Source organism: Chrysochloris asiatica, unplaced genomic scaffold (assembly GCF_000296735.1).
Source record: "Chrysochloris asiatica unplaced genomic scaffold, ChrAsi1.0 scaffold00005, whole genome shotgun sequence".
Lineage (NCBI taxonomy): Eukaryota > Metazoa > Chordata > Mammalia > Afrosoricida > Chrysochloridae > Chrysochloris > Chrysochloris asiatica.
This window is the reverse complement of record NW_006408523.1, coordinates 41,597,196-41,621,339: the sequence shown is the minus strand read 5'-3', so window position 1 is coordinate 41,621,339 and position 24,144 is coordinate 41,597,196. Positions and strand designations below refer to the sequence as shown.

At 41.2% G+C, this 24,144-nt stretch overlaps 1 protein-coding gene across 1 annotated transcript in view; it reads right to left on the bottom strand.

Annotated features, from left to right (window-relative positions):
- MYCBP2 (MYC binding protein 2, E3 ubiquitin protein ligase) overlaps positions 1–22,154 on the bottom strand; it is a 365,677-nt gene extending 343,523 nt beyond the window's left edge. Inside the window, exon 1 of the mRNA XM_006832026.1 lies at positions 21,859–22,154. Coding sequence (XP_006832089.1) covers positions 21,859–22,154 — 296 coding nt within the window. The remainder of the gene's footprint in view (positions 1–21,858) is intronic.
- Between the last annotated feature and the right edge of the window lie 1,990 nt (positions 22,155–24,144).

The following is a 24,144-nucleotide window of genomic DNA, read 5'->3' as shown; positions in this document are numbered from 1 at the left end:
ATGAATAGAGAAATCCTGTTAACTGATGGTACATGGAGGGAATTATAACCATTGTAATGAAACAAAGTATGATTTGTTGAATGTAAAACTGATCATCTGCCCTGTATGCTTTCACTCAATTCACAATAAAAGCATTTTAAAAAAAAGTTCACACAGAAAATAGAACTGAAAGATAATGGAATTCTTCCATGAACTTTTTGAAGTTCGCTCATATCAAAATATGGTGCTGTTGTTTTTCATATCTTCCTCCTAGATCTACACATTTCTGACGGTGCTGTTTCCATCTCTCTTACTCGTCCCTGCACTATGATTTACACCAAATCAAAACTGCACTTTTGGTATTCTCAGGAGATTCAAAGTGTGCTCTTTTTAAATGTTCTTTGAGTTTGGGGAACAGAAAGAAATCTTAATGAGTCAGTTGTGAGTAACTGTTGGAAGGATGAAGTGTGATTGTCACACTATAATTATAAAAGATGTGTAAGTAAAAGAAAGAGTAGTTAATTTTTCATTTCAGGAACAGAGGATTAATCCCAGGACCATCAAGAAGGAAGAGCATGAATGGAGAGTGAGAGCCTACCGAGAAAAGTAGCAATAGCAGACACGGTGGCAGAGGTGATGGAATGGAGCCATAGAGAAGCTGTAAGGCAAGTTCTAGGTCCATAGACTGAGTAAGGCTGTGTGCTTGAGGGCAGGAGCCTGGCTCACAGAATGCTCCTTTATGACATTTATATGAATATATATATTTTTTTGTTTTCTATATGTACATCAAATATTTTTTGCTTTGTTCATTTGTAAAAGATAAGATGTAAAAGAATGTAAGTAGGATAACTGTTGTTGCAAGGAGGAATTGTAATCACTGAGATGAAACAAAGCATATAATTTGTTGAAAGCTGAAGATCTTGTCTGTTAACCTTCATTCAATTCACAATAAAAACTTTAAAAAAAGAAATCTGAAGGGACTGTAGGGTGGATAGGACAAGGTTTTCCAAAGAATTTCTCACTGGGCAGCGTTTGCTAACTACTCTTGAAGATGAGCAGGTACATTGTTGAGAAGGGAAAAAATCCTGGCACAGATTTGATGGCCTTTTTCACACAAATGTGTTTTTCTTAAATCTTCTAAGAACTTCTTAATAAGACCCTATGACTGTCCTGTGTCCTTAAAGAAAAATCAGATTACCCCTTTGGAGTCCCAAAAAACAACTGCCATAACTTTCTGAACTCCATAACTTTCTGAACTAACCTCTCTGGCTTTGAATTTAATTGGCCCAGCAAATACCTTCAGAAGACACTGTTTTGATTACATTTTATTCTCTGGATTGTATTAGTAAATCCAAATCATCCCTGATTACAATTTATTCTATAAAATAGTCTTCATTAGCTTCCATCTTGCTTAAAAAAACTAATGGAAAGGTCAACTCTTTGAGCTAATCAATCTTTCTTTACACAACGTTTCGAGCACCCAAACATCCAAAACTTGCTGAAGCCAAGACTGTCACTTAAAATTGAAAATGCCTAACTAACTATGTGAGATTCTGGCTTCAGTAGCCATCATATCAATAGTAACTCCATGGTCTTCCTTTACCAGTTTATGGACTTCAGCTACCTTTCCTTCATTCATCAAGGTAAATGGTCTCCTTTTAGTTCATCTTTGAGGTCTTTCCGACCATCCATAAAATGTTTGATGAGTCTAAAAACTGTCATTTTATGTGGGGCACCATTCTCATAAACTTATTCCAGAACTTCAATGATTTGGGAGAATGTCCACTTGAGCTTTGTTAAAAATTTAACATTAGTCTTAACCTCAAAATCATTTTTCCCATGGCATGGAAAGTATCCTTTTTTTTCCTTTTTTTCAGGGGAGGGGGAGTATCATAATGAGTTAAAGCAAGTGTATTACTGAGAGAATTTGTCTGGAGCCATTCACTGATCACAGGCATGTTTAAGCACATTTTGTTTGGAATAAACATGTGCACGTATGAATCGGCAAAGAACAAGGCACCAGGAATTAATGGAAAAGAAATGAAAATCTCTCAAGAAAGTGAGATGGCAATGGAGGCACTCACTCATTTCTTCCAAGAAATTTGGAAGACAACTATCTGGCCAACTGATTGGAAGAAATCTGTATTTGTGCCCATTCCAAAGAGAGATGACCCAATGGAATGCGGAAATCATCCGACACTATCTTTGATATCCCACGCTAATAAAGAGGAAGAGTTGTTTACACACAAATAGATAAGGCTTTGAAAGAGAGTATCTATCTTTCCTGAAACCACAACTATGAATGCAGTGGAGCATACAGTGGGCAAAATGATGAAAACTTTTTAGATATTATCAAACATCTTAAGGGAATGCGTAGCTGAGCCGAGGGGCTCAGAACCATAGTCTCAGGGGACACCTTGGTCAATTGGCATAACATAGTCTACAAAGACAATGTTCTACATCCTACTTTGGTGAGTAGCAAGAAGGATCTTAAAAGCTCAAGAGCAGACATCTAAAGTACAACTATTGGTCTCTCCAGGTCCAGAAGACCGAAGAGTGATGAGAAGTAAAGATGCTTGTAATCAATTAGTTCAATGGACTAATAATCAATTAGCTTGTAATCAATTAGTTCAGGCCTCTGAGGCCAGAAGAACTAGATGGTGTCCAGCCACCACTAACAACTGCTCTGAAAGGGATCACATTAGAAGGTATACTATAGAATGGAAGAAAATATAGAACAATATTCAAAGTTAGAAAAAAAAAAAGACTGGGCTTACCAGTCAGAAAGAGACTGGAGGAACCTGAGACTACGACCCTTGACCACCCTTCAGGTCTAGAAAGGAACTCACCCTCATGGTATATGGGGGTGGGAGGTGGGGGCAATAACACTAATAAAGTATACTAGCCATGGAATGGTCAATCAAGACTAAAACAGGTAACATTTTTCTAAGAACAAAGTTGAGTAGGGATGAGAAGGTGGGAAGAATAGGAGCCACAGGGCAGAAGTGGGATAACTGATTTTACATGAAGGGGCTGGTTATCATAGAGATAAAACAAAGTGTATAATTTGTTGAATATAAAACTGATGATCCTGTCTGTGAATCTTCACTCAATCCACAATTAATACATAAATAATAATTTGACCCATTTTTGTCTTTCCTTACCAGCTTCAAGTGGGAGAAGTAGAGGTTTTAATATATTTCCTTCACTCTGCACCCAATACAGGGACTAGAAAATAATATAACCACTGAACAGATATTTTTTTATGTTATCTATAATTCCTACAACAATCTTGCAAAGCAGATATTATCATCATTACTACTTCAGCAATGGGGAAATCGAGGTCCAAAGAGCTTAGGCATCTTGCTCAAGATCACAAATAGAAATGAAATTCAAAGTTAAGTTGGCCAAAGCTCTATGTTCTTGTCAATGTGCCCATTTTAGTCAACAGAATTATTCACCTTACTGTGACCCTGCAATTCCACTACTTAGTATATCCCAAAAAGAATTTAAAACATGTCCACACACAAAAATATATATCTGTATAGAATGTTCATAGCAGCATTATTCATAATAACCAAAAACTGAAAACAACCTAAATGTCCATCAACTGATAAATGGATAAACAAAGCATGGTATATCAATACAGTAAAATATTATTTAGCCATAAAAATTAATTAAGTACTAATACATACTATACCATGAATGAGGATTGAAAATACTATGCTAAGTGAAAGAAGCCAGATGCAAAAGGCCACACATTTCATATTCCACTCGTACAAAAGATCTAGAATTGGCAAATCCCTAAGATTAGTGGGTGCTGAGGCTGGGCTGGGCAGTTGGAAAGGGGGTAGAGACGTGCAGGGAGTGACTTCTAACAGGTACAGGGTTTCCTCTTGGGCAAGGGGGATGTTCTGATGGTGTAGTGGTGATGGTTGCACAACTCTGTGGATATACTAAACAACACTGAATTACACAAGAGGACTTCAAAAAGTTAATGGAAAAATTCTATTATCTTTTAATTCCATTTTTCCACTAACTCTTTGAAGCCCCCTCATATACTTTAAGAGTTCATTTTATCATCTGTAAGTTATCATCAAATGATATAAATATAAGAGAGCTTCAAAAAATTCTTGGACAATGCATGTTATGAAAAAACTATACCTGGATTGTGTGTGTGTGTGTGTATATGTATGAACTGACTGAAGGTCTACAGAGCATATCATCAGTTTTACATTAAAAAAGTCAGATACTTCATTTCATTGCAATGACTGCAATCCCCTCATGTACCATCAGTTAACAGTACTGAATCTCTATTCACTTAAACTCTTGCATCCCTCCCTATGTCTTCCACTAGCCTAATATTTCTTCTGCCAACTTCCCTCTTGCTGTATATTGCCTACCACATCACCCATGTTATTAACATGTGTCTACCCTGTAGCCCATCAATAATTTCCTCATCCCTTCCAACCTTGATAACCATTACAGAGTGTTTCTTTTATCAAGAAAATCTTTTCTTAACGTTTTACAGCAGTCATCACATACAGTATTTATCCTTTTGTGATTGACTAATTTTATTCAGCATAATGTCCTCCAGGTTCATTCATGTTATCATGTAATATTTTTTTGCACCAAAATAAACTTGTTCAATTTGGTTGCTAGGGGTTGGAACTGACTCGATGGCACTTAACAACAATTTGGTATAACAGGTCTGAGCAGGATTCAGTTTAGAAAGAACTCCTGTGATACAATGAATTATGGCTCCTGAGTCAGTCTTTTTAACTCCCACCAAATGACTGGGTTGTTGTTGTTAAGTGCTGTTGAGTCGATTCTGACCCATAGCGATCCTGCATAGGGTTTCCAAGGAGCAGCTGGTGAGCTTGAACCACCGACCTTGCAGTTCAAACAGCTTTGCAGTCTGGCGCATTAACCACGGTTGTTGTTGTTGTTAAGTACTGTGGAGTCAGTTCTGACTCATAGTGACCCTGCACGGTTGTTGTTGTTAACTGCCATCGAGTCAATTCCAACCCATAGGAACCCTGTACAGGGTTTCCAAGGAGCAGCCGGTGAGCTTGAACCGCCAACCTTGCAGTTCAAACGGCTTTGCAGTCTGGCGCATTAACCCACAGCGCCACACCAGGATGGTTTGTTGTTGTTGTTGTTATGTGCCGTGGAGTCGGAACCGACTCATAGCGACCCTGTACAGGGTTTCCGAGGGTGTAAATCTTTACGGGAGTAGAAAGCCTCATCTTCCTCCCGCGGAGCAGCTGGCAGTTTCGAACTGCTGACCTTGCGGTTTACAGCCCGATTCGTAACCACTACGCTACCAGAGCTCCTTGTAAATGAATGTACTAACTCAGGGATTGGCTGTTTTTGCCATCCTGCTAGGTTTAAAAGGACTCATCTCAGAAGCAGGAACAGATGATCCCAGGATCACCAAGAAAGAACAGTCACGAGAAGAGCCTGAGCCTCCTGCCCAGCTGCAGTGGCAGCAGAGGAGGCAGTGCAGCAGACAGAACAAGGAAAGACAGGGCAGTTGGCTTCCTGGCAAAAGGACCAAGTACAGCTGAGTGCCTTGGGCATTCACAGACACAGATGGTGGTGAAGGAGCTCTGTAACACATGTCTGCGCAGAGCCGAGGCCAATGGGACTCATGGCTGACAGCCAAAAGGCATGCCTTTGGTATAGCTGAGAAGAGGTGATCCTGACCAGAGAACTTCTCTATCCTGAGTTGTTTCTTATCCTGAATTGTACCCTGTTAACTTCCCTAATAAGCCCCATAATCATATTTTCTGTGAGTTCTGTGGGGCCACTATGATGAATTATCAAATTCACCAGAGAAGTGGAAAGTTCAGTAGGAGGGATGGTTGTTGTCAGAATAGAATAAAGAATAATGGAAGGAGGCGTGTGTGATTTAGGGCTGATTTTGAGTTTTGATTTTCCTTCTTTGTATAGTCAGAGGAAGTCATACGTGGTCCCCAAAGCTCGGAAGCGTAGTGGTTACGAATCAGGCTGCACACTGCAAGGTCAGCAGTTCGAAACTACCAACTGTTCCACGGGAGAAAAATGAGGCTTTCTGCTCCCGTAAAGATTTACAGCCTCGGAAACCCTGTATAAGGTTGCTATGAGTCGGAACCAACTCCACGGCACATAACAACAATAAAAATCAGAGCAAGAATCCTGGTGTGGTGCTGTAAGATAATGCACTAGACTTCAAGGTCAGTTGGAACCACAAGGTTGGCCATTCCTTGGAAGCCCTATACAAGGTCACTATGAGTCAGAACTGACTCAAGGACACTTAACAACAATCAGAGCAAAGTGAATTCTGCTAAAATTGAAGCATCCAATTTATGGTGAAACTAGCGTGGAAAAATGGTAAAGTTACTGACACTTTACAAAAAGTTTCTGGGAACAATGCCCCAAAGCAGTTTACAAATAACTTGTTTTAAGAAGGGACAAGATGATGTTTAATGTGAAACTCTCAATGGCAATCCATCCACATCAATATTTGGAAGTCATTTTGTTTCGGCCTTAAGTGAGGAAAACTGACAACAGCAAAATCAAGAGCTTACACCACAGACATCTCCACTGATGCAGCTTACCCAATTCTGATTGAAAAATTAAAGTTGACCAAATTTTTTTCTTAAAACTGCTCTGCCCAAATTAGCTTCAGACAAGAGCAGAGCTTTCCATGGAAATTTTTCACAAGTGGGCTCAAAATCCTGAAGCATTTTCTGGAAGAATTTTAACAGGAGATGAAACATGGCTTTGCTATAAAACAAACTAAAAACGAAGATATGGAAGTGGTCCAGTCAAAGCAAAAGCAGACTGATCAAGAGCAAGTTATAGCAACAGTTTGGAGGGAAGCTCAAGGCATTTTGTTAACTTTCTAGATGGTCAAAGAATGATAACATCAAACACTGTGAGCCATGTTGTAAGGAAAACAAGAACTGTAAAAAAATTTACAAGAACTTAAATTTCACTTAACATTTTTATTGTTCCCCAGTTTCCCATTGCCTTTTAGTCAATTCACACCAACCCTACAGGCAGGACAGAAAAGAATTGCCTCATAGGGTTTCTAAGGCTGTGTATCTTTACAGAAGCAGACTAGCCTACCCTTCTCCTATGGAGTACCTACTGGATTGGAGCTGCCCACCTTTCAGTGAGCAGCTGACCTCTTAATCAATATACCATCAAGCCGCCTTAGTTTTATTTTCACTGGTTTAATATATACAATAAAACATAGACACTATCCAGTTAAAGAAAATAAACTAATGTTACTGCTACTTGGATCTACAATTTTCAGTGTCAGATAAACACAGTACAAATTAAAAAATCAAAGGTGAATTTAAGAAAAACCACCAGTTAAACCTGAAAAGTAACTGTGAACTTATGATTTATATTTAATGTACTTCCTAGCTGTCCTTGAAATAGAATACAAACAACACTCATCCAGTGGAAACGAACACACCTAGGGCACAGCATTTCTTCAGCTGAAAGAACTGAAGAAAAAATTCAAAACTCCGCTTCGTATTATTGAAGGATTCTATGAACCATATATAGAACGATGTGGGAAGCATCAAAAGAAGATGGAAGGAATACACAAAGTCACTGTACCAAAAAGACATGATTGATATTTAACCATTTCAAGAAATAGCCTACGATGATCAAGAGCCAATGATATTAAATGTAATCTAAGTTGCACTGACGGCATAGACAAAAAGCAAGATTCCAGAAATTGATGGAACACAAACTAAAATCTTTCAACAAACTGATGCAGTGCTGGAGGCACTCATTCATGCCAACAAATTTAAAAGACAAATTTTAAACTGATGGGAAGAGACCCATTCCAAAGAAAGGTAAACCCACAGAATGCAGAAATCATCAAACAATATCATTAATACGACACGCACATAAAACTTTACTGAAGATAATTTTTAAACTGATGCAGCAGTATATCAACAGAGAGCTGCCAGTAGTTTAAGGTGGATTCAGAAGAAGACATGAAAGGAGGAATATTACTGCTGATGTCAGATGGATCTTGGCTGAAAGCAGAAAGTACCACAAAAATTTCTGCTTGTATTTTGACTACACAAAGGCATTAGACTGTATAAATCATAACAAACTATAGGTAACATGGTGAAGAACGGGAATTCGAGAACACTTAACTGTGCTCATGCAGAACTTGTAAACAGACCAAGTAACAGTCATTCAAACTGAAGAAAGTGGATACTATGTGGTTTAAAATCAGGAAACGTGTAGATCAGGGCTGTATCCTTTGACCATACTTATTCAATCTGTATGCTGAGCAAATGATCCCAGAAGCTGGAACCTAGCATCAGGAGTGGAGGAAGGCTTATTAACAACCTGTCATATACAGATGGCACAACCTTGCTGGGTGAAAGGGACAAAGACTTGAAGCACTTGCTGAAGATCAAAGAATACAACCTTCAGTATGGATTACATCTCAATGTAAACAAAACAAAAATACTCACAATTGGACTACAGACAAAATAGGATACATGGAGAAAAGTCTGAAGTTGTTAAGGATTTCATTTTACTTGGATCCAGAAATCAATTATCTTGGAAACAACAATCAAGAAACCAAACGACTTATTGCATTGGGCAAAACTGCTGCGAAAGTAAAGATGTCACTTTGAGAACTAAGGTGCACCTGACCCAAGTCATGGCATTTTCAATCACCTTCTGTACCACGAAGGAGAATAAACAGGCGTGTCTTAGAAGTACAGCCAGAATGCTCCTTAGAAGCAAGGATTGTGAGACTTTGTCTTACATACTTTGGACATGCTATCAGGAAGGATCAGTCCCTGGAAAAGGATATCAGGCTTAGTAAAGTGGAATGTCAGAGAAAAAGAGGAAGACACTCAATAAAATGGACTGACACAGTGACTGTAACAGTGAGTTCAAACGTACCAACAGTTGTGAAGATGGCTTGGCAGGACCTGGCAGTGGTACACTGTGTTGTATATGAATGGGTTCACTATGATTCAAAGCTGATTTAAGGGCAACCAACAACACCAGGCACAGCTACTCATTTGTAATACCATTTCTTTCTAAAAGGTAAACAGCTGATTTCATGGATGTTGTTGTTAAGTGCCATCCAGTTGATTACAACCTATAGCGACCCTGTATAGGGTTTCCAAGGAGCAGTTGGTGAGCTTGAACCACCGACCTTGCAGTGCAAATGACTTTGCAGTCTGATGCATTAGCCCACAGCGCCACACCAGGACTCCATGGATAGAACAGAAAAAATATACTGTGAGCTTAGGACAGTTTGAACCAGATGCAATGAAGTAAGAGACTAATGGGGACATGAAAAAAAGATACAGAAAACAGCCTGAAGAGACTCATTACTGGCCATTTGCAAGACAGTTTGGGAATAAAAATGAATGACTACTTGGTTTTAAACAGTGAATAAATAAAAGCTGTTGAAACCCATGGAGACACTCAAAGAAACTAAGAGAATGGAAAAAAAAGAGATGTGAGATCATAAAAAAAGGAAGCGATGGGAAAGAGAATGAGAGACTATCTTAGGTCTGTTCCCCTAGAACACAAAATTTGACATCCGCGAGCTAATGTGGGATATTTATTGGGAAGTGCCCTGGGAATCCAAAATGGCAGGGGAGAGAAGGAACTAGGACTGGGCAGAGAAAGGAATGAACTTAGGCACAGAGTGCTCTAAAGGTGGGATGACACAACCTTGAGGAAAAGGGCTTTTATATGCTGCCCTCAACCAATGTACACGACCTGCCTCCAAGAATGGGGAATGATCTAGAGCAAGGTAGTTCTCTTCAAAAAAGGGCAATTTCCCAAGAAGAACTGAGGAAACAGAAGCCAACAAATCCTCCCAGGGGCTAAGGAAACAGCACTTCAGTCCTAAACAAGGAATGTGGGTTTCACACCACAGCATTCTCTAGTCACCCATTACACCACTAGGATTCACTTTTGCCATACAAATTCTGGAAATATCCCTTCTAGAATTCTGACTGGTCTCATTTCCTGATGAAACTTTCAAGAGAAACAAAAGTGGGAGAGGGAGAAACTATAGCCTTCACCACTGCAGAAGGTTTCAAGGCCAAAAATGGTACTGACACCCTCTTCTCTACTTCCTGTTCTAGATTTCTACCATCATTGGCTAGCATTTCAGATAGTCCAAGTAGCTGACCTAGTCAGGTAATAATGTGTTTTTTCTCATATCCATTTACTGTTGAAATTGGATAAAGAAGTACTAAGGGATGCCCAGTAGATCACCTATGTGCCAAACCTCCACCCTCTATAGGTAATAATAGTCTTATCTCTTCCAGATGATGGGGTAAATTATTGTTGGCAAAATGGTACCTCCTTTCCTTGGAAAAAGATTAATTCCCAAATTCAGAGGCAGTTGCACCTAAAAGTATAACAAGCTCTTGCTCTAACTTCTGTTGGAAATGTTTCCCCTTTGAGAATTAGGACCATTTACCACATAGTGCTCAGAGCTACACAGATAGTGATTCCCTAGGTCGTCACCACATGCCAGTCTGACCTCCACTGTAAGTCATACAGAGTGTCCTTATAGAGTATGATCTCCGGTCTCCAGTGCATCATCACCGATTACAAGTTCACAGACTGTTCTAATGCTCTATCAGGTCAGCAGCTTCTAGATGGGACAAGATCTGATGACCCCTTTGACTAGAAAGTAGGTCTCTAAGTCAGATACACAGTTACATGAGACCCAGTGTTTGTGAATCAAATACTCTGTAAGTCCTTAAATAGAAGTGGTGAATGAGCCTGTACAAAGTGGAATGGCAAACTCATACTCAGAACACATGATAAGTCCAGCACCTCCTTCCTGGGAGTCTTTGGATGATTTATATCTCTCTAGTTATTGGTCTAGTGGTAGCCGCTGGTAGTAAGGGAAGGAAGGACAGCAAATACGTTGCCTTTCAAGGCAGAGACTCTGGTTAGTCTTCAAGCAAGTAAGAGAAGGGAGGGGTGAGGGAATTACCCTCTCTGCAGGACCAGTGGTCACATCTGCAAACCCAGAGGGTTCAAGAGAATCTGGGATTTCAAGATTTTCAAGTTCATAAATTCATGATGGGCTATCTTAAGAAGTAGGATCTCATTTCTTTCCAACCACAGCACTGACCATGGCAAGCTAATTTACTTAGAATGTAACATGCTCTGAATATCTGCTATCCTTAAAATGAAGTTTTGGTGCTGATCCTTTTAGCTTTTCCTGTCCTCCTATTGCTGGAGTCCTGGTGTGGCACTGGATTGCAAAGTCGGTTTGAACCGCAAGGTTGGCAGTTTAAGCTCAGAAACCCTACACAGGGTCACTATGGGTTGAAACCAACTAGACAGCACTTAATAACAACAACATTGCTGTAAGATACCTGGTATGGCGCTGCACAATCAGCACTGAACTGTGAACCACAAGGTTGGCAGTTCAAATCCACCAGCTGCTCCTTGGGAACCCTATGCAGGTTAGCTATGAGTCAGAATCGACTACACAGAACTTAACAACAACACTGCTGTAGGATAAGCACTGGACTGCTAACTGCAAGGTTCAAAGACATCAGCAGCTCCTCAAGAAACCCTATACAGGTTTCTCTATGAGTCTAAACCAATTGGATGGCACTTTAACAACAAAGAAAGCATCTGACTTTCACATTTGTCCCAATTAATTACCTTTAGCGTAGTGGTTGCGAATCGGGCTGCGAACCACAAGGTCAGCAGTTCGAAACTATCAGCTGTTCTGCGGGAGAAAGATGAGGCTTTCTGCTCCCGTAAAGATTTAGTCTCGGAAACCCTGTACGGGGTCGCTATGAGTCAGAACCGACTCCACGGCACATAACCACAACCAACCTTTCATTGTCTTTTACTCAAAAATAATCATACACTGTCTTTATAATTTTCCTGAACCTCTCAAGAGTTTAAAATACTAGACCCACTGGTATATTCCTTTCTACAGATTCCCATTCCAATTCACCCAAAGTTTAGACAGTTGCAAAACTGCAATGCATGCCAGAGGTTACCAATGCTCCACCTCTCTCCAGTAATGGCTTCTCACTGCCAGTCAGCCAGCAGATAACCCAGCTCTAAAATCGTACTGTAATGTCTACTCCTCAGATCACTCCTGGCACAAGTGTCTTGGATGGGGTTCTCCCAGGAAACACTCTGAAATGGACATCTGCACACCAGAAGTTAACTGGGCACTGTCCTATGACTCAACAACCAGTGAGAAAAGTATACTGAACAAAGAAAGGCGTTGAATTGCAGTACAGTCACAAGAAGGCCTTAGCCAAAGACATGGGGAGCTCTGGAGTTGGGGTGTACCTCAATGCACTTTGGGGGAGGCAGCTCTGTTGGCTGAGGGCAATTCCTGGAGAGGGACTCAGCTGTATTAAGTTTTAGCTACTAGCACTCCCAGTTGCTAGAGAAACGTGTCCCTGAATGGGGAACTAGGTGGCAAACCACAGCATCCACGACACCAACACTGGACTACTTCACTAATTTAGTTAATGAGGAGAAAGGATGAAGCATTTACCCTGCTTTTTTAGGAATTCTAGTTCACTAAAGGAGCCCTATTAGAGCAATGATTAAGTGTTTGGTGGCTGACAGGTCAGTAGTTTGAACCCACCAGTGGTTCTGTTGGAGAAAAGACCTGGTGATAATTCTTCTACAATGATTTACAGCCTAGAAAACCCTATGGGGCAGTTCTACTCTGTACTATACGGTCCCTATGAGTCAAACACTACTCTAATGCACACAACAACAATAGCAAGTCATTGCCAGTTAATGAAGGAAAACTCTTCTTTGCAGAAGAACACTAGCTACTAAGTATTCAAGGCATAAATGAATTATAAATCACCAGTGTGAATCCCTTCATAAAATTACTGACTCAGACAAGGATTATCAAAGAATAATAAAGCCATTAGATGAAAGATATGCTAAGTATGTCAAAGCTATTACACCCCATCATTACTTGCCTATCACAAATGAAAAAAACAAATCATACATTTTCAAAAGAGTAATCTGGTGGGTTCCACCTTAACCACAGCAACATAAACAGTGAGACAACCTGAAAATCACCTGATGGGATGCAATACATATGTAGTTCTCAACACTAGACACACCTAGAGCTCAGCACTACTATACAAAATATTCTTGCTAAAAAATGTTTAACCAAAATCTAATAAAGCTGTAAGACTTAACTTACTTTTATAGGAAATAGAGGAGACAGAAGCTATAGAAATGAACACTATCTGGAGCCCTGCCCTTAGGAAAAGGTAAAATACTAGAGATAGCCAAGGTTTAGGAGTAGGAAGAGAGGGCTAGTTGCGGAGGGATATGGAGGAACTTTTGGGAGTGGTGAAATGTTCTATTGTTATAAGACTGGGAATGGCTGTAAGCATCATCAAAAAGACCATTTAAAAAGGATTTGTTTATTATATGTAAATTAAATTTCAATTAACCTGCCCTCCCCTAGAGAAAGAAAACGGTTAACCTATGGCAGATTTTTATAATACGGCTATCCTGCTAACTTTTTTAACAGGTATCATCTGGTAGCATAGTGGTTACGAATTGGGCTGCGAACCTCAAGGTCAACAGTTTGAAGCTACCAGCTATTCTGCAGGACAAAGATGAGGCTTTCTGCTCCTGTAAAGATTTGCAGCCTTGGAAACCTTGTACAGGGTCACTATGAGTCAGAACTGAATCCATGGCACATAACAACAACAACATCATAAAATGCAAAATTATTTTTAAATTAAATTTTTTATTTTCTTGTTAAGCCCACAGGCAATATTTTCTCTTAATTTGAGCTAGGAAACCAATTCTCTTCACATTTCTACTACCAGTATGCACAAAAACAAAGATCAGTTTTTGCCTTCGCATGTGCTTTACATGCGAAGGCAATAATTTAAAATATGTGCTTCTATTAATAATAACAACAACACCTAGGCACTTAGCAATGTTTCTTAGTATTCCACAGATGTAATTGTTAAGTGGTGTTGAGTTGGTTCTGACACACATTGACCCCTGGATAGGATTTCGGAGGAGCAACTGGAGAGTTGAACCTTTGTTTCACTACATGAAAAAAATTACTATTCACAAATTCAACTGAACACCATTTTCAAAGATTCTCACAGTAATGTCCCTCCACTTCTCAAAACTGTCAATGGTTCATCAGTGTTCATAAATAAAATCTATTTCTTATCTTGCTATTCAAGGTGCCCTGCCCTGTGTGGCCAAAACCTCCATTTCCAGAAAGGAATTTACACTCTCTCCCTCATGACACTATGCTCTGTGGAAAGGAACCCTTAGCGCTATCTGCATGGGAACTGTACTTTCACTCCTTTGCTTGTGTTTTTGCACTGGCCCAAGTGCCATCCCTTTGTTATAATAAACTATGCTTGCTCTGTTGATCACATTAAATATTTCCATAAGTATCTTCCCTTGTATCTTTCACCCCTAATTAAGCAATAAACTCAAGTGTAGGAACTGTTTTATAAATCTTTATAGGGCTAATGCTAAGACCAAGAAGTTATCCCTAGATGTTTGTTGGATTCGTTAACCTCTTACAACCAAAACCCAATACATCTGAGAGATATGTTCATTTACTATTTCTAACATGAAAGAGATAAAGCAGCTGACGGAACTAAATGGGTTTAGCTTAGAGAAGAAACACCATTCCCAGTTTCACCACAATCTCCTCTATTGTTTCCACTAACTTGTTCTTCTTCCACTTCATGACCCAAATACCCTGAGTCCTCTGTATCTTCCAGTCTATCAGTTCCCTCCAGGCATCACTTTCCTTTTTACCATATGGTCATTCATTGTCACCAAAAACCTTTCTTTTTTTTTTTTTTTTTTCCTTTGCGTTCCAGTAATACTTCAGCCCTGAATCATCTCAACTGGCAGTTTTCTCCGTTTCTCTTTTGAGCAGAAAAAAATAAAATACCATGCTGATCGGAATTTTAAATATGTGCTTTTATTAATAATAACAACAACTAGGCACCTAGCAAGCATAGGCAGCATGTCCTTTCAATAATCCTAACAAGATTACAAGTAAAGAAACAATCCAAGAAAAATGGACTTGCCCAAAAGGTACAACCTGGATTTGAGCTTAGGCAGTCAGTCTTTAGAGCCCTAACATTTATCCACTGTGGTATGGGGCTTCCCAAATGTAATGCAATACAGCCATTCAAGCACACTCAGAACTGACAGAAAATTCCTTTACTCATTCCTTTTCCAGTACCTTTCCTTCAAGCAAATATTCCAATCTTGATCAATCTCATTCCTACAAAAAGGTATTTATTCAGTACTAAATAAGTTATTCAAGGAGCTCTGGTAGCGTAGTGGTTACGAATCGGGCTGCGAACCTTAAGGTCAGCAGTTCGAAACTACCAGCTGCTCCGCGGGAGAAAGATGAGGCTTTCTACTCCCGTAAGGATTTACACCCTCGGAAACCCTGTACAGGGTCGCTATGGGTCGGAACCGACTCGAAGGCACTTAACAACAACAACAACAAATAAGTTATTCATTCACATTCAACACAGTTAATGAGACCAAAAAAAAAAAAAGGAGGAGGGTGCGGGGGAGTAAGATATGATCCTTGCCTTATCTGTAAGTTCCCAAATCTTATCTATTCCTTCACTCTCAGCAGAAAACAATAACAACAATATGTAACACTTAATGTGCCAGGCGCTTGCCATATTAGTTCACTTAAAACCTACAAAACCATGTCTATTATAATTAGCCCCATTCTACATACTCATATAAGAACACTGAGACACACAGAAGATAAGCAATGCACTCAAGGTCACACAGCTAAAAAGTCTGTGTAGTGCCATCGAGTTTGTTCCGACTCATAGTGACCCTGTATAGGGTTTCCGAGGCTTTAAATCGTTTGGGAAGCAGAAAGCTTCATCTTTCATTTGCAACAGCAAAGCCAAAATTTAAAACCAGGCTAACTTCAGAGTCCAAGTTCTTAACTATTTCATTAGAATGCCATCAAAGTGATTCCATTAGTACTTGAATCCCTCAATTTCTCTAACTTACATTCAAGACATAATCTATTATGTTAATTCATTCAACATTGACTGATAACTCATTTGCTTTGTTTTTGTTCCCTGAACACAAGGTTGTTCCCACCTCAGAGCCTTTATAGTTTCCTAAAATAATCTTTTTCTAAATCTGCCTCTTTCAAGTCATTATGTTTCAATGTAAATGTCAATTTCCAATGATAACTTTTCTTTCTACCCTATCTAAAATAGTATCACTGCAAATCATTCTAGCACATAAAATCAGTTTTACATTCTTCATATCTACTTTGTGTCTACTTGAAGTGATCTCATCTGTTTACTTATCAGTTGTCTATTTCTGCATACTTGTCTGGTTGGTGGTTTGAGTAGAAGTTTGAAGAGATTAGAGAGCTGTTTATCTAGCCCACTACATCCTTAGCACTTAAAACAACACAAGGCACATTAAAAAATGTTTTTAATGCCACAGTCACCCCAACTCATAGCAATCTCATGTGTTAGAGGAAATCTATGCTCCACAGGGTTCAATATGGCTGGTTTTTTGGAAGTAGATGGCCACACCTTTATTCCTAGATGCATCTACACAGGCTCGAACTGGCAACATTTCTGTTAGCACAGGGATGGGAACATCCAACCTGTAGGCCAGATGTTGTTGTTGTTTTTGTTGTTAAGTGCCGTTGAGTCAGTTCTGACCCATATCGACCCTGTACTGGGTTTCCGAGGAACCTGAACCACCGACCTTGCAGTTCAAATCAACCTTGCAGCCCAGGTCATTAACCCACAGAGCCACACCAGGACTCCAGCAATCACATTATTGTTGTTGTTAAGTGCTGTCTAGTCAGTTCTGACTCATAATGACTCTCAATAGGGTTTCTGAGAGCAGCTGGTAGGTTTCAACCACCAACCTTACAGCTCAAATTGACCTTGCAATGCAGTGCATTATCCTGCAGCGTCACCCCAGAACATAATGTTGTTGTTGTTAAGTGACATCGAGTCAGCTCCGACCCATAGCGACCCTGTGTAGCATTTCCAAGGAGCAGCTGGTGAGCTTGAACCATCAACCCTGCAGTTCAAACAGCTTTGCAGTCTGACGCATTAACCCACAGCGCCACACCAGGACTCCCCCAGACACATTGTTGCTGTTGTTGTTATGTGCCACAGAGTCGGTTCCAACTCATAGCAACCCTGTACAGCATTTCCAAGGCTGTAAATCTTTACGGGAGCAGAAAGCCTCATCTTTCTCCCACGGAACAGCTGGTAGTTTTAAACTGCTGACCGTGAGATTAGCAGACTGATTCGTAACCACTACACTAAGAGAGCTCCTTAGGACACGTTGTTGTTGTTGTTGTTGTTGTTGTTGTTAAGTACCGTGGAGTCGGGTCCGACTCATAGTGACCCTGCATAGGGTTTTCGAGGCTGTAAATCTTTATGGGAGCAGAACGTCTCATCTTTCTCCTGCAGAACAGCTGGTAGTTTTGAACTGCCAACCTTGAGGTTAGCAGCCCGATTCGTAACCACTACGCTACCAGAGCTCCTTTCAGGACACATTAGGGGTGAGTTAATTAAATGTTTGACCAAATTTTGCAAGATAATTTTTAAGTTGATAATTTTGTATGGTAGTGAATGTTATAAATTTTGGCAGAAAAGATTCCCACTCCTGTATTAGCAGCTAAGCATAGAGTCTGCACACTCTGGGATGCCTGACACGTAGTATGTTGCTGTTAAGTGTTGCTGAGTTGGTTCCAACTCATAGCAACGCTGTGCAGGGTTTCCAAGGCTGTAAATCTTTGTGGAAGGGGCTTGAACCAGCACCATGCTCCCTGCCACATAGTATGTTGTTGTTGTTGTTAAGTGCCATCAAGTTGGTTCCCACTCATAGTGACCCTGTGTAAGGTTTCTGAGGAACAGCTGGTGGGTTTGAACCCCTAACCTTGCAGTTCAAACCAACCTTGCAGTCCAATGCTAATCCTACAACACCAACCACACCAGAACTCTGGCACATAGTATAGGCACTTGACATTTTCAGAATGAATGCTAAAATTTTTGCTAAACACTGAGATTACCAAAATGAGTAGAATATGGTCCTTATTTTCAGGAACTCCCTAAATTTACAGGTTATCTCCTTCCCTAACTTCTTTCAATGGTTAATGTCCACACAACCTGTAGTCTTACACCTGCCCTTGAGGTCTTCCTTTGACCTCTTCTCATCAATTATTTATTCATTCATTTTTCTCTCTTTCTCTCTTTAGTATCTTTAATCACTCCCTCTCACTACAAGGAGCCTTCATGACACAGTGGGTTAAGCACTGCGATGTTAACTAAAAAACCCAACTCACCAGTCACTAGCTCTACACAAGAAAGATGAGGTGGCAGGCTTTCAGATTGACAGCTTCTGACACCCTTCGGAGCAATTATCTCTATCCTGTAGGGATGCTATGAATCAGAATGGACTAGACAAAAGTGGCTTTGCAGTTTTGTTTTTGTTGTTGTTTTTTTCTCAGTTACTGAATGCTCACCACCCTTCCTCCTCCCATATTCAAATATTCTTGCATTCCTCAATGGTGGTGGTGGTGGTAGTGATGACCCTGTATAGGATTTCTGAGGCTGTGTATCTTTACGGGAGCAGAAAGCCTCATCTTTCTACCACAGAACAACTTGTAGTTTCCAACTGCTGACTGTGAGATTAGCAGCCCAACTTATAACCACCACGCTACCAGAGCAATTGTTGTAGTTGTTAAGTGCCGTCAAGTCGGTTCCGACCCATAGTAACCCTGCGTAGGGTTTCCAAGGAGTGACTGGTGAGCTTGAACCACCAAGCTTGTAGTTCAAACGGCTTTGCAGTCTGGCGCATTAACTCACAGCGCCACACCAGGACTCCTGGCAATACCTCCCATTTATTCCTCACCATATCCCTCTACTATGACTATTTCCTCCAAGGTTACCAGTGACCTGGAAATTGTTCTCATGCGAGGCACTTAACAACAACAATTATTCAGCAATTAACACTTTTGTGGATTTTGCAATCTACTTTCTTCAGCCCAGCAATGCTGTTTCCTAGTTCTCCTATCTCCTTTTTCAGCTTCCTGTATTGTCTCCTTTCTTCCAGGACTTCATTCCTACTTGATACTCACACCCTTGGACTTCATCCCCCTAGTCTTGCTCCATTCTGTCTCTGCACGATCCCATTCTCATCTGCAACTTCAACCAGTGCCTCTATACACGTGATTATCTATTCATTCAAACCTAAATCCAAGCTCTACTTTCTCCATCATCTTCAATAAAAAAGTGATTGAAATCTTAATCCTCAATAAAGAGAAGTTACAGGTTATAAAGCAGAAAAAAATGTGAACTATAATAAGCAACAATGTTCCGAAAAAGCAGTAGCATATAACTTGAGGCTGGTTTCCACAAGCATTTCATGAAATACTTGAACTAATTGTTCATTACTTTTCATTGACAGCTGGTTAAAAACAGGTCAAAGACTAGAAATTCATTCACAAAGTTTATGCATATGATTAATTATATTACTTTATCTCAATCTGAGATTCAGTTGTAGAGTCATAAAATTCTTATTATTATATACATAGTAGGAAGGAACCTGCTATGGTGCTGCAGAATGAGCACTGGACTGCTAACTGCAAAGGTCAGTTTGAGCCCACCAGCCACTCCTTGGAAACCCTATATAGAGTTGTTATGAGTCAGACCTGACTCGATGGCACTTAACACATAGAAATAAAAAGCCTGGAGTTCCTGGTGTGGCGCTGTGAGTTAATGTACCAGACTGCAAAGCTGTGTGAACTGCAAGGTCGGCGGTTCAAGCTCACCAGCATCTCCTTGGAAACCCTATACAGGGTCGCTATGGGTCGGAACTGACTCGACAGCACTTAAAAACAACAGTGGTACAGTAGCGTAGTGGTTACAAGTCGGGCTGCCAACCTCAAGGTCAGCAGCTCGAAACTACCAGCGGTTCCACGGGAGAAAGATGAGGTGTTCTGCTCCGGTAAAGATTTATAGCCTCAGAAACCCTGGGCAGGATCGCTGTGAGTTGGAACCGACTCCATGGTACTTAACAACAACAACGAGTAGTACAGTGGCCAACCACTCAGCTGATAACCAAAATGTCAGTGGTTCAAACTCACCAGTCACTCCATGGAAGAAAGATGTGGTAGTCTGCTTCCACATAACAATTTACAGCTTTGGAAATCCAAGGGGACAGTTCTACTGTGTCCTAAAAGGTAATGACTTTTAAGGTATAAGGAGTTATCAGCTTATGAGGTATAAAGAGTTGGTATCGACTCAATAGCAATGGATTTAGTAGAAAGTTAAAACAGTCATATGTCAATCACAAATTATTGTCCAAACATATAAAATGAATTCAAATTCTTTTTAGAGAAGTTTTTAGAGATATACATGGTGCCATAATTTAGAGGCTCACAGAACTAAATTATACCTAATTATCAGTCCAAGCTCTCTAATGAGGTTTTGTGCTATTTTCAAAGGCAAAAAATAAAATAATAGACCTGTGCCATTTTGGCCATACACTTAAGACAGCAAAGGGTAGTTACACCAACCATAGTACATAATGATAAACTATAAACACCTGACTTACAGCCTCACCCCTTTGACAATGGGAGAAAAAGGCATCTGGTTATTGACTAACCAACTGCACATTCAATAAATACATTAACTCATTTGACTCTACATTTTTGTGTGTATTGCAAGATGCTGTGGGAAAAAAAAAGATGCAGCCAACTCCCAATTATGACTGTCAAACCCAAGCTGGTAAAACAAGTCAGTCACCCTCCTTCAGGGTATGTGGCATGTAAGGACATGGGAGAGAAAACAATAGGAGAGTGCTTAGTAAAAAGGCACCCACATTTTAAGAAAAAGAAAATGAAAGTGACTTAACCTTTCTCATATCAAGGAAGCTACAGATGCATGGAATCTAATTGGAAAAGACCAGGAGCTACTCAAATTTTTTTAGTTGGTGGCAGTTCAACACTATACAGCTGTCATATTTTATAGTTTTCCCATTTGGCTTTCCTTTTTCCACTACAAAACCCCTCTATGCCAAGCCCTTTAAGTAACATAGGAAACTGAACAGAAGATGAAGGGAAATGGCCGATGGGGCATTAGAACACATGAGCAGCTGCAGCCAGTCTCTAGAAAACACTAAAGGCCCAGCTATCAAAGTACAGCTCCAAAAATCTCCATCAGACACCTTTCACGTCCACACAACTCTCCACCAGCATCCCTTATTCATTTAAAATGAAACTTCACGCCTAGATGACAGCTTGACTCTAGAAACTCATCGTAAAAATATGACACTACCCTTAACCTATGCCATTGCTCCTTTAGATAAAGATTATTATGCATATATTTTTTAAGCAGCGGAAAGGGGAGGATGAATGTCCTGGAGGGCGGGAGGAGGAAGCGTTACGGTGGTGAAAGATCAGTGCAAATAACATTGCGGCAGAAACACTGGAAAACGCCACTTCCTCACTACTCTTGGAATTTCTCTTCGTGTATTAATTACCCTCTTACCATCTAGCCACAAACACACATGCACACACACGTGTCATCGCACCATCCCCGTTTCCAGACTCTCAAGCTACGCTTTCACCCTCACTAAACCCCCGCCATATAGACACACACACACACACACACTTAGAGCAGAAACTGCAACCACCGCACCCTCCTCCTATCGCAGTCAGTGCCTCTACCATCCAGCATAAAGCGCTCAGTGCGAGACTGCTCAGTAAATACGCACGTACACACAGACACACATGCGGACGCATACACGGCATGCCGCAGGAAGGGCATCTCGGAGACACACCTGGAGGCCGGGTGTCCAGCGCTGCCGCCGCCCTGCTCCCTGTCACTGAGCGCGGTCGTGTAAATCCTCCGGTAGCGATCGGCCAGGGCCCGGCCTGACAGCAGCAGCTGGTAGTGACCCCGGGAGTCCGCGGCCGGCAGCCCTAGCCCCGCGGCGGTCACGGAGCCTTCGGGAACCGGCATGAACAGCGCCCCCGGCGCCGAGGAGGAAGAGATGGTGGCGGCTGCGAAGAATCCGTCCCCGCCGGGCCCCGAGGAGGCGGCGGCGGGGGAGGCAGTCGCTGCGCACATCATCATCCTCGCCGCCGCCGCCTCGTCCCCGCGGGCCGGGCAGGCAGACACGCGCGCGCACACAGCCCTTTTCCAACGACGATGGCTCCGGCGGCGGCCTCCCACTCCCGCAGCAGAGAGACTACAAAGACAGCGACCTTCTCCTCCTTCTTCTCCTTCTCCTCCTCCCCCCCGCACCTCCCTCGCCGCTACTGGGGCCGCTCATCTAACCCCGCCACCCCGGGCGTGTTAGGAGGAGGCGGTGCCGCCGCTGCCGCCGCCACCACCGCTGCCACCGCCTGGGCTACCCGCAATGGGAAGCGGCTGGCTGCACTGAGCATGCGCCACTCCTTGCACATGCTCAGTCACACGAGCCCCCCTTTCCTCCTAGCCCCCCCAACATCACCCCCCCCCCCCCCCACCCCCGCTACCACTCCCTCCGCCTCTAGGGTTTGGGTGTGAGACAGTTGGGTTGTGCAGAATCTGAAAGAAATCCATTTCTCCGGGTTTTGGTGGTAACCCGAAAGAGCGTAAGGAGAGTGCTGGGGAAGCTGTCAGTTTTGTACAGGCGCTATTGAACTTCAGGTAATGGGTTCCCATCAGGTGGGAGAACTTAGTACCAGAATGAAAGAAGGAATGTGCCTGTCGTCGGAGAATGAGCAGTACGTATCCCTGGTACTGTTCCCCAAACATGAAGATTTGCTGTGAATAGTACTGGTTAGATTAGAATTCAAAGCTATCCAAAATAGATCCAAATCTAAATAAACTTGACAATATATTTGGGAGTTAAATCTGTATAAAAAAGATTTGACTTGCAAAAACAGCTGGTAAACGACTGTACTTTTTTTCTGGGAAAGCACAGTGCAGTTTTGCAAGTATTCTAAAGCTAGATTCATTCCTAAATTTTTTATCTTAATATTTACATCACAGACAAATCAGAATGCAATAAATTATTCTAACATAGCCTTGTTAACTCCTCACTCATTCTTGTGGTCCACTGCCTTCTCTTGATACCCAAAACCAAACCCACTGACATGGAGTTGCTCCAACTCATAGTGAACCTCTCTATACGTGTTTCCAAGACTATAAATCTTTACAGGAGACAGCTTCATCCTTATCCTGAGGAGTGACAGAAGTTTGAACTACTCTGGTACTGTGGGTTAATGTGCCAGACTGCAACGCCGTTTGAATTGCAAGGTCGGCAGTTTAAGCTCACCAGCTGCTCCTCGGAAACCCTATACAAGGGTCGCTATGGGTCAGAATCGACTCAATGGCATTTAACAACAACAACAACAACAACAACAAACCTTGTGGTTAGCAGTCCAGTGCCACTTAATGTCTCATCTTTTTCTGCTTGCACTTACATTATCAGAGATAGAAGATTCTTGAATATAACCCGAAATGGTATTATGATTAATTCTGTATAACATCTGAAGATGTCAGGTCTACAAAGATCTTATTGCTATATATAAAAGTGTAATTAATATTCTGAGTACCTGTTCCAAGGCATTCTACTGTTGTTGTTGTTATGTGCCGTGGAGTCGGTTCCTACTCATAGCGACCCTGTACAATGTTTCCGAGGCTGTAAATCTTTAAGGGAGCAGAAAGTCTTGTCTTTTTCCTGCGGAACAGCTGGTAGTTTCAAACTGCTGACATGAGATTAGCAGCCTGATTCATAACCACTACTCTATCAGAGCTCCTTAAGGCATTCTACTAGCCCCTTTTTAAAAACAAAAACTAGAGACATACGCACAAATGCGTGATCACGATTCCTAAGTTTTACTTCTTTGGTTAGCTTAACTAATTGCTTAATTCATAATGATATAATAATAATTCTAAGTATTGTCATTCTGAGTCCCATATCCTTCATTGTTAGTTCCATCCAGTCAACTCCCACTCCTGGTGACATTATAAATAAAGTGTTGCTCAATCCTGTGTCATTCTCACAGTCACCAGCATGTTCCAATCCATCTCACTGAAAGTCTCCCTTGTCCTGGCTAGCTCTCTGCTTTTACCA